General features: G+C 45.6%; 1 protein-coding gene and 1 pseudogene across 6 annotated transcripts in view; one reads left to right on the top strand and one right to left on the bottom strand.

The window, feature by feature from the left end:
- The window catches only part of POU6F1 (POU class 6 homeobox 1), a 28807-nt gene that overhangs the window by 11139 nt on the left and 545 nt on the right, over nt 1-17123 (bottom strand). The window contains exons 2-6 of one of the 6 annotated variants that reach the window (XM_005206344.5): nt 15516-15574; nt 7554-7647; nt 5799-5994; nt 1161-1282; nt 78-303 (exon numbers count right to left, since the gene is read on the bottom strand). In XM_005206344.5, coding sequence (XP_005206401.1) covers nt 78-303; nt 1161-1282; nt 5799-5994; nt 7554-7601 — 592 coding nt within the window. In that variant the 5' untranslated portion in view covers nt 7602-7647; nt 15516-15574. Of the gene's footprint in view, nt 1-77; nt 304-1160; nt 1283-5798; nt 5995-7553; nt 17063-17123 lie in introns of those variants that run through there. The other 5 variants (XM_059886882.1, XM_059886883.1, XM_002687268.6 and 2 more) reach the window with 5 other exon arrangements.
- Nucleotides 9226-10398, top strand: LOC100141052 (swi5-dependent recombination DNA repair protein 1 homolog; annotated as a pseudogene).

Genomic DNA, 17123 nt, shown 5'->3' with positions numbered 1-17123 from the left:
CATGGCAAACACATGAGCAGGGAAGGTAGTGGAAGGTGGCGGGGGCCTGGTGCAGTCCTGGGGAGAGTTGCCGTTACCTTGGAGACCGGCTAAAGGTGGCTTGAAAATTCCCCCCGTGGGAGAAGCAGCGGTCAGTCCTGGGAGGGCAGCCACGGTTGCAGTAGGAATTGTCCACACGGCCAGCCCCTGTTGACCAGCCACTTGACCTGCAATACTGATGGGGATAAGAAGAGGTTGAGTAACTGCCCCTGCTGGAACCATAACTCCTGTCAGAACTGTGGCTAAGTTTTCCTGAGTCAAGACCTGCAAAAGCAAACAAGATTTCAAAAAAGAAAAGAAAAAATAAAAAATCAACATCAACAGCGCAAACGCTGGGTCTTTTAGACCCAGCTGACCACACACAAAGAATTCTGAGGGGAGGGGGGAAAAGGCTGCATGAGGGCGGGAAGGGACGAGCCCTAGCTGGAGGCCCATCCCTGAGGAGGGACCTGGACTGGACTATCCCATCCCTGGAGAAACAGCCCAGCCCTGCCCAAGGATCAGAAAGGGTCACAGGTCTCTCCCACCGTGGTTGGCCGCCTCCCAAGCCTTCCCTGGGTCTTTGCCCATGGGACTGATGCTTTGTGACCAGGAAGCAGGGGCAGGGGCTGGTGGAACTGAGTCATCAAGACCCACAAAGGCCTCTGGGAAGCTATGATAGAGGACACTCCTGACGGACACCTTGGATATCTGTGTGTGCAGTGAAAGATGTCACAGGGTGCTCAGTCTGCCTAGAGGCCCCTGGAGCAGCTTCTCGCTGTGCTGGGGCTGCCCTCTGCTCTAAATGAGGAGCCATTAACTCTTCCTAACCCCCTAGAGGGGCTGACAAGGGTATTCACTCATTCAATCATTAGATGACTTGAAGAGTTACTGTAATCTTATAATCCTTGCTGGACCTGAGGGGATTACCTGACAAATGTAGACTTACTTTTCCCAGGGTGCCTGATCTGGGATAGGGGAAAGGCCAGGGGTCCCTAGTAGGAGATTCCCTCCCTCAAGCCACAGCCCCTTCCCTGTCCTGCCTCATGAAGTTCCCAGATGCCATGGCCAGCCCATGTTGGCTATCCCATGCCTTGCTCTTGCCCACTGCCCTCTGTCTAGCTCCCTGGGGTGGCCCTTACCTGGGGGGCAGCTTGTACAGCCAGTGGCGTCAGGGTCTGTGATGCCTGAGGCTGGCATGGAGCTTGGCTGAAGGTGGCAACGGCAGGGGCAGGGCTCGAAGGCATCCCCGGAAGTGACTTCACTTCATGCAGCATTGGGAGAGAGAGGGACAAGGAGTGAACCTGGCGGAGTGGGACGACTCTGTGCCGCACTGCACTTCTGCACAACCCGAGGCCGATCTCTGGTCTTCCCTGGCCCAAAGAGGGAGTTCCCCCAAAGTTACTGGTAGTGAGCATGGGAGGCTGCAAAGCCCTATGCCAGACCTGGAAGGTACACCACCCTCGTCACACATGCAGATGAAGAAAATGCAGACCCAGGCACAGGTGGGTATCAGCCTGTCATCTCCTGGCTTGGTAGGATGCTAGGACCTATCACATAACCAGCAGTAGAAATGAACATGGGTCAGGGAGAGAAGGTGCCAGAATCAATGGGATTGATTGGCTCATCCAGCAACTGGATCAATGGTCACTCTACCCCCAGGCTACTTTGGAGATGCAGTGTTGGCTCAGGGAAGGGGCAGGATTTCTGCAGGGTGAAGCCTAGGAAGTGACATGTCAGGGCCATACTCAGGATCCCGGGGCTCTCCAAGATAACTTTTCTCTGCTGCTCCTTGAGGTCTGAAGTCTGATGAGCAGCTTTTAGGAGGTTCTAAAGGAGCTTCCCTGCAGAAGGTAATGGCACTCCATTCCACTACTCTTGCCTGGAAAACCCCACGGACGGAGGAGTCGTGGGCTGCAGTCCATGGGGGTCACTAAGAGTCGGACACAACTGAGTGACTTCACTTTCACTTTTCACTTTCATGCATTGGAGAAGGCAATGGCAACCCACTCCAGTGTTCTTGCCTGGCGAATCCCAGGGACAAGGGAGCCTGGTGGGCTGCCATCTATGGGGTCGCACAGAGTTGGACACGACTGAAGTGACTTAGCAGCGGCAGCAGCAGCAAAGGAGCTTCCCATGAATTGTAGCTTTTCAACCAAGTGAGAGTTAGTTAGGTAGGGACCCCTAGCAGAAAAATTCTTCAAAGTCACATAACAATATGGAGAAGGGTTATTTAATATATAGTGAGACATTACAGGGAGTCTAGGTGTTGGGTGTTAGACCAGATGAGTGGCTTCTTAATGCTGGCTGGGCATAGGTTTCCAGACCCTATTCTAGGCCAACTGAGTCAGAATGTCCAGGAGTGGAGGCCGGCAACCTCACCTCTCTCTTTCTTTTAAGCTCCCTTGTGATACACACGGACAAAATGGGAACCACTGAACTACAGAACCTTCCAAGCCTGCATTTCCAGCTCTTGTTTTAATCTGGAAAGGCACCAACCTAAGCCAGGACTATTCACAGTATACAATTTAAAAATCCAGATTGCTTCAAGGATGAAAGAGACAAGCAACCACAAAAACCATATAAAATACCAAAGAAAACCAAATGGCAGATTTATGTCCACTGTGAAGGGGAAATATATTTCTAACTGTTGAAAAAAATCAGAGAAGATAAGGATAATCTGAACCTCTGAGAATTCAAAAAATATTTCACTTGACAAAGTGTCATTGCAATGCAGAGGATGCGGGCTCAATCCCTGGTTGGGAAACTAAGATTCCAAGTGTTGTGGAGAAACTAAGCCCAGGCACTGCAATTACTGAACCCGTGTGCCATAACTAGAGAGTCCATGCACCACAGTGAAGGAAAATGAAGATCCAACATCCTGCAACTGAGACCCAACACAACCAAATAAATAAATAAAAACAAGCAACAATACCAGCTACTGTTTATTTTTTTTTAAGTGTGATGAAACCTATAAAGGAAACTGAGGAAATGGACATGTAACAAGCATGAGTGAAGAAAGCTTACAACCTGAAGAAGTAAGTCATTTCATTAGGATACGTTTCCAGAGTGGGACTATGGGGCCTAGGATTCACCTACATTTAGGTTTTTGTCTTTTGCTTCCTGCTAGACTGCTTTTCAGGAAGACTGAACCAATCTGCAGAACCATCAGCAATGTCCCTGTTTCTCCACAGCACCACCCAGTTTCGACTTCATCACGATTTCTTTTTCTGGCTTCAGAGGCATAGATGGTACCTCTTTGCCGACTACTTTTCCTCTCATTGATAGCAAGGTTTTGTGTGTTTTTCCATGTAATGATTTCCTACTGTGTAAACAATTCATTTCTCTTCAGAAGGAATTTTAGTGGACTACACCTCAAAGAAAAATAGAATTAAAGGGCCATTCAAAACAGCTGTTTATGACAATGAAAAAACCAGGGAGTTTGATAATAGCCAAAGCCAAAATCAGTGAGTGAATCTGTTAATAAAGGACACAGAATATGAAATAATATGGTGGTAGTTGTCATACTACCTAGCCTGTCCTCGGGGGCCACACGTATAAAAATATGTATGTGTAACAAGGTCTGGGGAATGGAGTAGCACAAATCACTAGGTTCTTTTTTCATCTGGAAAAAGTTTCCTATTACTTAGTTTTAAGAGGAAACCCTTCTCAATATTTCATATGCAGAAACGTTCTATCAAAGCTACAATTTAAGCTGGCAACTTCTTAGGAATTACTACCAACATACCTCCCCTGCCTGCTTGACCATGACTAAAATTCCTTTACAAAGAAGACTTTAATGAAGGCTTAATTAGATAAACTTCTGGAAGAAGATGCACACTACCATGAACACTCATGCTAAGATGTAAATTACTGGTTTTGGATCCATTTCTGAGAGTACGTTTTGGGTAAGGAATAGAATTAAGGCACTAGAGGAAATGAGATATGGAAGATGGATAAAAGGGTAAAAAAGAAAGGGAAGCGCTGTGGGGGGCTTCCCTGGTGATTCAGTGGTAAAGAATCTACCTGCAGTGCAGGAGACACAGGAGACCCCATGTTCAATCCATGGGTCGGGAAGATCCCCTGGGGCATGGCAACCCACTCCAGTATGCTTGCCTGGAGAATCCCATGGACAGAGGAGCCTGGTAGGCTACAGTCCATAGGGTCACAAAGAGTTGGACATGACTAAAGCAACTTCACACACACACACACACACACACACACACACACAAGAACTGTGGACAAACCTGGAAAACCTCCCAGATTTCCTGAAAAGGGGCTCCATCCTCACAATGGAAAGGAATGGAAAGAGTGGCAGAGATGGAGAATCCTTGTTTTTCCTGCCTGGTCACCAGGACACTGGCCCAGGACACTTCCTCAACAAGGAAGCAGAACATCGCCAGGCTGGGGAAAATGGTCATGTGTCTTGTCATTCCTTTACTCAAAAGGAGAAAACATAAAATACCAGGGTTCCAAAATGGATCTATATACCGATCTGCAAGTACAGCAAGGGAGGTGAGATCTTGAAGTGTTTTCATCTGTTTTCTGTTCTCTTTGCTCTCTTCATGGCTCTTCCTCTTGGCCCACCCCACCTCCCCCAACCAGATCACCAATCTAGGGAAGCGGTGAAGTTCAGCAGAAGGCAAGGAGAGATGAACCATGGCTTTCTGGGGGAACTGGCAAAGGAGGTCCCAGGCTTTCTGCAAAAAGAGATGTCTACTCTGCAAGGTCAATGAAAGGGTACCCTGTGCCCAGAAAGCAGTGCCTACAACCAGTGCCAGCTTTTAGAACAGCCTGGTCGTCTCACAGCTGTACTGCAGGATCATTAGGGCAGACAGTGTGAGTCAATCAGCCACATCCATTCCGCATGCAGGAGAATCAAACTCATGCCCTAAAGTCTCCTTTGGAGAAAAACAGCCCAGATAAGCCCACCAGGCTAGACGCGTGTCAGTCTAGCCAGGAGTGAGAAGTTGTGATTCTACAAGGCCCTCCCTAACACATTCTTAGCCCAATGTGGGTAAGATGCTGTTCCATCCCCAGCTCCTGCACCTCCCAGCTCTACCATAAAAGGTACTGATTTGCAAGGGCTGGTAGTACCCTAAAGGTTAAGTCCTCTCTGCCTTGAGCCTGAGGGTCTGGTTTAGACCTGGGAGCCCTCTCTGAGGTTAATTCAGTCCCCTTGGTGTGCGTGTGCAGTTACGGCAAATTCTGAACAAAAAATACAAAGAGATCAAAAAACCCAACCGCCACTTTTGAAGAGCTTAGAGCAAAAGCAGAGGACTGTGCATGCCCCCTGCACACACCACCTAAGCGATGGGCAAAATACCTAAGCCACCCCTTCAGCCTGACCCCTGGACACATCCCTACCTTCACCCCATATAAGGAACAAGCTGGTCCTCCCTCAGGGAGCGAGCAAGCAAGGGAACATGTTGCTTGTTCTCGCTTCCCTCTGCTGCAGCAGGGGCCCCAGGAAAGCCTTGTCTGAAAATAAAGAAAGTGCAATCCCCTCAGCTGAGCCCCACCACTCTCCTCCCACCTTACCCTGACCCATCCCAGTTTAGGTCTGTAAATAACTGAAAATGGTCCCTCATTCCAGGGATTGAGGAGTGGTCTAGGAGCTGAACAGCAGCGCAGGCTGTGACCAGAGGCCTGCCCAGTGGACAGGAAGACAACACACCCCTAAAGCCACCTAGCCCCCTGGGATTCATGCTAGATCCCCAGGGGGAACACGGGAAGGGACTCAGGTGGAGCAATGGCCCCTGGGAGCAGTGGCCTCATACCAGTTGCCTCCACGGAGGAGTCTGGGTTGTCTGGGCCAGCTTCACCAGCAGCTTCACCAGCTTCAGCAGGGCCTCCACTCTGGGAGCCCTCGGTGGCCACAGCCTCCAGCGCTTTGCCCTCCTCCTCAGCAGGGATCTGGGCATCCACTCCAACCTCCAAAACTCGGATGGTCTCATGGCCTGACATCACGATGACCTGTGAACAGAGGAGAGGAGAAGAGGCTGATAGAGCCTCTGGGGAGCTAGAGCTCTAGGTGTGACTGAGGCAGAGAGGACAGAGTATCTCAGATTGTAGACCTCCTGTCCCGAGGACTGTGTACTCTGTGAGAACCCCCAGAGCCTGGAACTCCCTGATTCCAGGGAAGGAAGTGCTAGGAGAGAGCAGGCCCTGGTGACAGGGGGAAGGGTCTAACACAAGCTAGAAAAAGTCCCACTGAGTGAAACCACTTGAAGACATTTCTTTTTGCTTCCTCTCTTGCTCTCAGTTCAGGGACTGGTAAATGGCCTCACTCACAACCTTGCCAGGATGTCTTCTTGGCTGCTAGGATACTGGAGTGTGGTTTCGATGACCCCTAACACAGGACCCACAGCTTCAGCTGGGACAAGACAGGAAGCCCTCTGCATGTCCCTCTAAACATTACAGGAATGGAAAATGAATGCTCCAGGATGCTGAGGAACTTCTGAAGTTCATGGTTCCTTAATGTCCAAAACCCTGAGGTTAGAGGCCATGATTTCCTTGCAAGCTAACTTCTTGAAGCAAGAGGGTCAGGAATTCTGAACACACGGCCTGTCGCTGGCCCTCCTGGACTGGAGCTTTGTACCCTGTAGACCTGCGGCTCCAGCGTGCCATCTGGTGTGTGCATGCTCTAACCTTGCACCTCCTCGAGGGGAGCCCCTGTGCCCAGCGATGCGGGTGGCCCCTGGGCCTCCTTGGAACACTGGGTCTTCCTTCCTGCTCAGCCAGCTTAGTGCTTTACCTCCAGCACTGACATGCTTCCACTTGGGTCTTTCAAGAATCAGAGACACCCTGTACATTAAAAAGCTCTGTATCAGGCCTTCCCTGTGATTCTCCTGGGGCCAAAGCCACTCCCACAACACACTCCTTGGGACTGAAAACTGGATCCAGCCAGAGACTCTGTTGGAAAAAAGCAGCTATGTGACCCATCAGGGGAGTATGAGTGAAATAACCTTCCCGAGCAGTTTCCTTTCTGACTCAAACCTGACTATGAGAAACTTTACTCCAATTACATTTTAAGAGATGTTAATCTTTTTTTCTCCTTTTAAAAATGCATAAAAAATACATAAGGGAATTCCCTGGTGGTCCAGTTGTTAGGACTTGGTACTCTCACGGCCAGCTAGTAGGGGCCTGGGTTGGATCCCTGGTTGGGAGATTAAGATTCTGCAAGCTACAGGTATCGCCAATTTTAAAAAAATTTTACATAAGTAATAAAAGGTCATTGAAGGAAAAATTAGAAAATGATATATAACCAAGAAAAATAAATAAGTTCCCTGATATCCAAATCTTTCCCCATATTAACTTATACATATTTCACTTTTTAAAGTCACCACTAAAGTCCCCAAACCCAGCCCCTGAAAAATCCTAGCTGGCAACCACATCTGGATGGGTCAAGTGACCATGAACGTTGGTAAGGAACAGACAACAAGGCGCTTTATGGAGTTTTCCTCTTTGCCCACACCCCTCCGTCCATCACCATCCCCCTCCCCACCCCTACCTCTTCCTGCTCCAAAAGATACCTGCTCATTGACAGTCAGAGATGAGTCTGGCCCGGCTCCAGGATCCATGGTCACTTGTCAGGGTGGGATGGGGGCTGGCCCACACCTACACATTCTGCAGGGTGAGATGAGATGGGAAAAGCAAAGGCTGATGTGACAATGTTAAGACAATTTCCATATCATCTCAGAAAGTCAGAAGTAGAATGGTAGGAAGAGAGAGAAGCTAAGTTCTCTCAGGTATGTGTAGAAGTGAAGGCAATAGGATTCTAAGGATTTTAAAATTAAAATGTCTGACTTCCTGCGGCACCCTAGGACAACCTACACTCAGGAGGAGCCAGGGTAACAGGAGGAATGGGGAGGGGCCAGACGTCTAACCCTGGGAGTTCCCCAGTCCAGTGGGAAAGAGCAGACCCAGCAGAGCCCAAAGTGACTTTGACCCAGACACTCAGAACCAGACACAAGTAAGGAGCACTCTGGGTATCAAAGCAATTCTCAGGGGAGGGGTCTGAGAAGACTTCCCCGGGAAGAGATGGCAAACATAGGAATAAATTGAAACAGTTGTCTCAGACTTTAATGCGCCTGGAACGCATTAAAACTGCAGACTCCCCCACCCCGATTTTCCCAGACCAAACATCTCCAGGGAGTCTGATTCAATAGGTGGGTCCCTCAGGGGTTTCTGTGGCAGTGGCCCAAGAACCACACTGGCCTTTAACGTGGGACGCAGGACAACATACCAGATGGTGGAGCAGCGGCCACATGCAGTGAGGAGAGAAGACCTTACAAGAACAAACGGTCTGGCTGGAGCCACGAACCACAGTCACAAGAAATAAAGGTAATGACTAGGACAACCGGTTTTAGACACTGAAACAGAGAAGCAACTAACATTTTTATTCTGAGTGCCCACTGTGCTAAGCATTTTATGGAATACTAATTCACGTACTACTCATGCCAGCTGGGGTATGTGAACATTAGCATCACCATGTTACAGATGAGGACACTCAGCTCGGAGAAGTGTTCTAGATTCCTCACTTTCTCTTCCTCCTCCTTTTCTACCTCTGGGTTTGTTTCATTGGGCTTCCTTTTGTTGTTGTCATTTGATTAATTGAGGTAAAATTCACATGACATCAAATTAAATGTACAACTCGATGGAATTCAGTACACTTATAGCACACTTACAGTGCTGTGCAACCATCACCACTGTTTAGCTCCAGAGCATTTTCATCCTCCAAAAGGAAATTCCATGCCCATTAGCGGTTACTCCCTTTTCTTGCCTGTGGCAATCATGAATCTGCTTTCTCTCTTTGGATTTGCCTGTTCTCAATATTTCATATGGGCTTTCCTGATGACTCAGATGGTAAAGAATCTGCCTACAATGCAGAGACCTGGGTTCAATTCCTGGGTTAGGAAGATTCCCTGGAGAAGGGATTGGCTACCCTCTCCAGTATTCTTCCCTGGAGAATTCTATGGACAGAGGAGCCTAGCGAGCTACAGTCCATGGTCATAATGACTCAGACACAACTGAGAGACTAACACTAATATTTCATGTATTAATAAATGGAATCATTTGATATTGGGTCTTTTTTGTGTCTGGCTTCTTTTACTTTGCAGAATATTTTCAAGGTTTATCCATAGCATGTATCGGCGCTTCATTTCTTTACACAGCTGGATAAAATTTCATTGTATAGACTCTTTCACTTTCCAGGGAAGACAGAGGCACAGGTAAACCAAGACTTCGTTTCCAAGATGGAAAGTCCATCAGACTCAGCTGTGACTTTACCCAGCACTCTGCAGGTCTGTGCCAATCCACCACCTCCCCATATGCATAGTTCAAGAACACAACCTATGAGTGCAGCGCTTAAAGGGCGATTAAGGAAAACAAGATCTTCATTTAATTCTCATAAATAAATGGAGTGGTGAAGCATCTCAAAGTCGAGAATGAAAAAAACAATCAGATCTTTTCAGAGAAGACAGGATCCTTAGCAAAAGAAAAACTGTTTGGAATTTCAAGAAAATTTTAAACACATAGTGAGTTAGAAGAAAGTTTATATTTGAAAAATACTTTAAAGAATATTGCTGCAGGACTTCCCTGGTGATCAAGTGATTAAGACTCTGCACTTCCAGTCTGGGGTGGCAGGGGGAGACAGGTGCAGGTTGGATCCCTGGTCAAGGAACTAAGATCCCGCATGCCACACGGCGCGACCAAAAACAAAAACTGCTGCTGCTAAGTTGCGTCAGTCGTGTCCGACTCTGTGCGATCCCAGAGACGGCAGCCCACCAGGCTCCCCCGTCCCTGGGATTCTCCAGGAAAGAACACTGGAGTGGGTTGCCATTTCCTTCTCCAATGCATGAAAGTGAAAACTGAAAGAGAAGTCGCTCAGTCCTCTCCAACTCTTAGCAACCCCATGGACTGCAGCCCACGAGGCTCTTCCATCCATGGGATTTTCCAGGCAAGAGTACTGGAGTGGGTTGCATGTGAATCTAAATCACTGGATATTGGGTTATGCAAGGTCCTCCAAAATGATTTTGTGAATGAGAATATTTCCAAACAAGGATTAAATGAAGAAAAAGCCAAATCCACCAAATCCGTGAAGGAGATTACAGAGAACTTCAGAGGGTAAAACTAGTCAAAATGTATCACTCAAAGAAGGACCTGTCCCAGTTACAATTGTTAATAAGGAAGCAAAGACACTGTAGCTAGATGTTGCTTTGTGAGGGGCCATCAAACAAGTCCCCAAAGGACAAGAAACTGAACCTCATCCAGTTGATAGATCACTGTGGCTAAGATGATAAATTGCTCCAGTGTAACAGAAATGAAGATGAATTCATAAGAGTTTCATTCATAATTCTTTCTCCAGAGAATCTCTGAGAATGACAACATAATAAAAAAGATACTTGCACATTTTAAAGAGAAGGTATAAGCCACTAGAGCTTAGAGAAAGGTATCCTGATGAACACCAATTTATGAAGCTTGTTATTATCCAAATATAAACCAAGTTCTAAAACAAGGTTTCAGTATTTTGGAGAAATCTGCCAAAGGAAACATTTAAATAAATATGTGAAAAATTTAAATAGCGATTAAAAAATAATTTGGACGATTTTGGAAGTCAGTTTTAATACATTGTTCTGTTTATTGTGGTAAAAAAAATTTTTTTTACTGTAAATGTTAAAAAACGGTCCAACCTTATAAATGTCTAAACTTAAATGGGTCTAAAAATGCCGGCCTCTCTTATTTTATGACTCTTGTTTCCATCCACTTATCACATATTTCCATCTGGATAGTCTAGCACATAATTAAACTCATATGTCAAAAAAAAAAAAAATCCCACGGTATGGATATGCCATATTTTGTTTATTGAATCATCCGCTGATGGATATTTTGGTTGTTTCTACCTTTCTGCTACTGCGAATATTGCATCTATGAATCTTTGTACATGAGTTTTTGTTGGAACACCTGTTTTCAATTTGGGGGTATATACCTAGGAGTGCAACTGCTGGCTGACCCCAGGGGTTTTAGGGGTTTCACTCCAGTGACTGTAGTAAATAGCACATCTGGATGGCCTGCCTCCTTGGAGCTCATGATATCATGCAGTGTCCACAGCCTGACAGCAATGAAGAGAGACGATCACCTGTCAGTTTTGAGAGAAGGGGTTCCTATGACTACCCCAGGAGTAGAACCCCGGTGCATACATAGACCACAGCAGAGCTGCTTTGGTTAAAGCTGGGACAGGAGCCAGTGCCCAGCCACAGCATGCCCCTTTGCCTTCTTTCTTCAGTGAGTGAGTTTGAAAAATACCTGAATCAAACCTGGCAAGGCTTACAGATGGCTCACTTGTCCCTGGCTTTCCTGTGCTAGCATCTAAAAACACAGGCAGCCTCAGGAGGATAAACAGCAGGTCCTGAGGCATTTGTCTCCAACCCAAAAATCCAGAGGTCCAGGACCATCCAGGACTCTTAGTGGCAGAAATACTGAATTAGAGGACCTGGTTCTATTTATCATTTTCCTTTGGGAACTGCTTTGGGCTTAAGGTAATCTTCCAAGACACCCAGGAGGAGCAATGAAGTCTAAAACAAATCAGAACCCCCTAGAATAGCCTGAGATCCTATAAGAAAAATCCTGAAATGCTTTGTCCTTTGTTTATTCAACAAATACTTCAGTGGCCACTATGTGCTGGGCACTGGGATACAGTGGGGGGAAAAGCATGTTCTCCAGCTTTGTTAAGGAGTCAACAGTCTAATATGGGCATCGAGGAAATAAAAAGATAACGACAATATAGTGTGTTTAAGTGTCATGGTGGATGAATAGAGGGTGGCAGAAGATACACTGAAGGGATATCTAATGCACTTTTATATGGTCCTTTGCCCCTTGTTCCAGGGTGGCATGTGTTTCAGACATACAATTTGATAGTACATGAAGCATCTTGTGACATGTAGAGGAAAATGGAATTTGTTGTATGAGATTCAGACTTTTAATGCAGACTCATCTCTGTGATTTTAATCACTTTATATATACTTAATGTGGTTCAGGTTTCCAAGAGGTAAAGTACCTCTCACTATAGTCATTTTGAGGGGTGGAGAGTATTCTGCATGGATTAAAGGAATGAATGGAATGAGTTTCACTGGTATTTAATTGAAAGTCACATTTGTTATGGGAAATTACCTTTCAAATTTTTGACATAATCCTCTCACATGAGATTGTTTGTTGACATCAGCATCTCCAGCTCTACATCACTTCTATATTTAAATCGCGCACCAACTTACCTCCTGCAGGGCTGCCATCTAAAAAGGTCACAAGGACAGGAAGCAGGAAGCAGATTAGTACAGACTAGTAGTTGGAGTTGAGCCGGATCATCCAGACAAGGATGGTTTCCTGAGGTGGTCTCACCCAGCCTGTCAGCCACCAGCTGAGACCTCACCTGGGAACTTCAGACTCGTATAATCCAACTACCTACTGATTGCTTACAAGATCTTATACTTAACATATTCAAAATCAAACTCCTGATTTGCACCCCAAACCAGCTCCACCTGCCTGCAGCCTTCCCCATCTCAGCAAATGGCAGCTTCATCCTTCCACAGGTGCTCAGGTTGAAAACCTTGCTGTCATCCTTGCCTTTGCTCTTATATTTCCATCTATATTGATTTCTTCAAATCCTGTTGGCTCTCCCTTCCAGTGCACCCAGAATCCCTCCACTTCTTATGACTTCCATCATGGTCCATGCAGTTGTACCTGATGCAAAGGAACACAAGATGACATCCCCTCTTGCATGCAAGCATCATCTGCTCTGTTCTTAAACCATCAATCTTCAGGTGGGTTGCTACAGCTTTCAAGTTTTCATTTGCTTGATGGATTTTCTGTATGTTCTCCTACCCTTCTCCATTTCTGGCCCCAGGACATAGATTTCCCTTCCCATCTGCTGAAAAGTAATCATTATTAATGATTAATAAAAATACTATTAATGATTAATAAAAAACTGTTAATCATTATTAATAGTTTGTTGGTCCTGGGATAAATGATAATGGAACAGAAGATTTAAAAAAAAGTATGTGTGTGTATAATTGAGTCACTTTGCTGTACAGTGGAAATTAATACAACATTATAAATCAACTATACTTCAATTTAAAAATAAATTTTAAAAATAGTTTATTGGGACCCAGCCCCTTTATGCATAGTACTACACTGAGCATTCTTTGGAGACAGACTTTAGGGTTCACAATCTCAGCTTTGATATTCCCTAGCTGTGGGACTTCAGGCAAATTATTTAACCTCTCTGCCTCAGTTTCCTCATCTGTAAAATGAGAGTAATAGCACCTACTTCATAGGGCTATTGTGAAGACTGAATAAGTTAATGCACATTAAAAAGTGTAGATCAACGACTGGCACATAGTAAGTGCTCAGAGGATGGTAGCTATTACAAAAATTTACATATTCTCCAGGCAAGAACACTGGAGTGGGTAGCCATTCCCTTCTCCAGGGGATCTTCCTGACTCGGATATTGAATCTGGGTCTCCTACACTGCAGGCAGATTCTTTACCATCTCAGCCACCAAGGAAGCCCTTACATATATTATCTCATTTAAATTTAGTACAGCAGTTAGGAACCTAGGTGGTGCCTCAGTTACCATATTTGAAACAGGAATAACTGGGCATTGTAGCAAATTGTGTCAGGGTTCAATAAATATGAACTGTTAACTATTATTCAATTTTGACACCAGCCCCATGAGGCCACAGAGTAAACACATAGTAAAGCCTGACCACCTGTGTGACGAGGGGGCAGATTACTTCCGTTTTTTTCAGGGATAAATAATAAGAGAGCTTATCTTTGAATTACTGTATGAAGCACAAATAACAATTAGTTATTACAATCCCCATTTTTATTGAAGAGTAAGCTGATGATCAAAGAGAGATAATGGAATAGGCTTAGGAGAAAAACCTAGATTAAATCCCAGCTTGGTCATGAAATAGCTGTGCCATCCTGGGCAAATGACTGAATCTCTTTGAAGTTTAAGTTCCTTATCTTAAAATGCTGATTAAATGGGCAAGCATTATGGGGTTGTTATAATGGTGATAGGAGATTAGGGCTTCCCTGGTGGCTCAGACAGTGAAGAATCAGCCAGCAATGTGGGAGACCCAGGTTCAATCCCTAGATCAGAAAGATCCCCTAGAGAAGGGCATGGCAACCCACTCTAGTATTCTTGCCTGGAGAATTCTATGGACAGAGGAGCCTGGTGGACTGCAGTCCATGGGGTAGCAAAGAGTAGGACACAACTGAGCAACTAACACTTTCACTTTTTCATGAGATCATGCAAGTAAAATGCTTAACATTGTATTCTTACGATAACCCCCATCTTTATCTATAGGAAAATGGAGGTGGAGAGAGGTCAGGTGATTTGCCCAAGGGCACAGTCCATGACCTTCAAACTTCAAGGTCACATCACCTGCCCCAGATTTCTATTCTCCTGACACCACACTAAGCCTTCATTCAGGAAATGGGAAGAAGGCTGATGGGGGCTGCTCTGGCCCCCAAGGATCAGGACACACTGGAAAGCAGAAGCTCTCAATTCTGCTCCAAATTGTTTCAGTGGTTAAGACTCCGAGCTTCCAACACAGGGAGTGTGGGTTCAATCCCTGTTCAGGGAACTAAGATCCCACATGCCTTGTGGTATGGCCAAGAAATAAAAACAGGCTTCCCTGGTGGCTCAGATGATAAAGAATCTGACTGCAATGTAGGAGACCTGGGTTTGATCCCTGGGTTTGATCCCTGGGTCAGGAAGGTCCCCTGGAGAAAGGAATGGCTACCCACTCCAGTATTCTTGCCTGCAGAACTCCATGGACAGAGACGCCTGGCGGGCTGCAGTCCATGGGGTTACAAAGAGTCAGACATGACTGAGCAACTAACACTTTCACTTTGGGGCTTCCCTGGTGGCTTAGATGGTAAAGAATCTGCTTGCAATGTAGGAGACCCAGATTTGATTCCTGGGTTGGGAAGATGCCCTGGAGAAGGGAATGGCAACCCACTCCAGTATCCTTGCTTGGGAAATCCTTTATGGACAGAGGAGCCTCGTGGGCTACAGTCCATGGGGTCACAAAGAGTTGGACATGACTGAGCGATTAACACTAATCAATTTACTTCCCCCAACCCCAATTCATGGACAGAGATAAATGACTTGCCAAGCTATTGGTAGACTAGCTAGTCACACACATGGGCCAGAAGGAGAGAAAAGGGCAAAAGACAGGACAGTAGTGAACAAACTTACTTCTTTCCCAACCAACCATTTGTAAATTTTAGACATATGTACTCAAACAGTAAAGACTTGTTTTATAAAGACACATTTAGATTTATTTTCTCCTTCTGCACCCACCCCCCATCCCCTTGTACCCAAACTTGGTTCATCCCTGGCAGGGTGAATAGAAGGGATAAATGTGAAAAATAACAAGAAGTATGTTCCCCTGCTAGACTTTAAGGACCAAGAAAGCATATCCACTTACCATCATATCCCAGAGCCTCATAAAATTCCTGGTACACAACAGAGGTTAATGAATATGAGCTGAAAACATAAATTATGATATCAGATCGTACCCTTTAGTCTCCTCATATTTCCTACCTTTTCCTCAAAATACATAGCCTATTTCAAATTTCATGCCCTCATTTTCAATACTAGGGCTACTTAAAAATGATTTCAAAGAAGTAGTATTAAGTTCTTAAGAAACCTGGTCACACTCACCCCTTCCTAATGTGCCAGTTCAGCTCCTCATTCCCAAGTCTTCCTTCATTTGGCCAGTTTCTCCCGAGTCCCATTCTCTCTGTGGCCTCACTGACCCTCATTTTGACACAGAAAGAGCTTGGGGTTTAAAGGCAGAAGACTCAGATTGAGTATCGCTTCTGTTTAAGGTAACATCTCACAGCCTGTTTCCTTATCTGTGAAATGGGGCTAAATTCCAGTGCCCACCTCATGGGCTATTGTTAAATCATTAACATTTATGTAAAGCTTTTGGAACAGGGCCTGGCACACGTAATTGCTTTAAGTTGAAGTAAAGCACTGTTCTTAATTGTAAAGTGTTATGAAAAACATGTAAGATTACTACTATGACTTTACAGTGAGCAAATCTTGGGGAGGGGGGATATGATCTTGTCCCATGTTCCTTCATAATGCAAAGACTCCTTAGAAAAGCAAATTTCTTCTGAGTCATCTCTTAATTGCTAGGTAGTACTTCCAAGAAGAGAATAACCCATCTCCTCTCTCTCACTCTCTCGCTCTCTCTCTCTCTCACACACACAGACACAAATCACTCTATATTGTCTTGTTTTTTTCATGTTTATGATCTGCCTGTCCCCATCTCCATCCCACCCATCAGACTGAAATTAAAACTCCAAGACAGGGCAAATTCTGTCTGTATTGTTCAGAGTTGGCACAGAGTGGATATTTTTGTCGCCCTAATGAACAAATAAATGAAGGTCTACAGCAGATATGCAAAGAAATAAAAGATCACAGAAATAACACCCTGAGAAGCTGGACTTCAATCAAAACAAAATACATGGAATTATTCCTCAGAAGGCCCTGCTGGTCAACGGTGGCTGCCTTGGATTACCAAGAAAAGGGAGGTGGGAAGTATGTTCATGAACAATTGAAGACCAGCCTTCTACTTTGGGATCAAGGAATTTGAAAGAGCAGATCCCAGATCTCCGCAAAGAGCTTCTTTCCACTAGTCTAGGCAGGCTTCACAACCGCGTTTTATTTTTCCCCACAGCCGGCTGCGGAGGCTTGCGAAGATTTGGGGGTTCCAATGACAAATGAGTAGGGGACCTCAACGCGAGAAAGTGGAGGTTGCAAGGCGCCCTGCGGCTCCCTTGGCCTTGCCAGGTGAGGATGCCCAGGGAGCACATAGCGGGTGCATTATGATGACTATTTATTAATAATAATATTGTTATTAAATATTTATGAAGTGCTTGTGCTCGGCTAGACGGTGACCCTCCCACCACTCTCCCATCCTTCCAGCAGCACCAGGTCCCTAACCCCGAGTCCCACCAGTCCTCCCGGTGTCTGGTGGTTGGAGAGAATTGTGACAGGTGGCTCTGGCCGCCTCATTTGACCTTGC

This window comes from Bos taurus, chromosome 5 (genome assembly GCF_002263795.3).
Source record: "Bos taurus isolate L1 Dominette 01449 registration number 42190680 breed Hereford chromosome 5, ARS-UCD2.0, whole genome shotgun sequence".
Taxonomy (NCBI): Eukaryota; Metazoa; Chordata; class Mammalia; order Artiodactyla; family Bovidae; genus Bos; species Bos taurus.
This window is presented reverse-complemented; position numbering and strand designations above follow the sequence as displayed.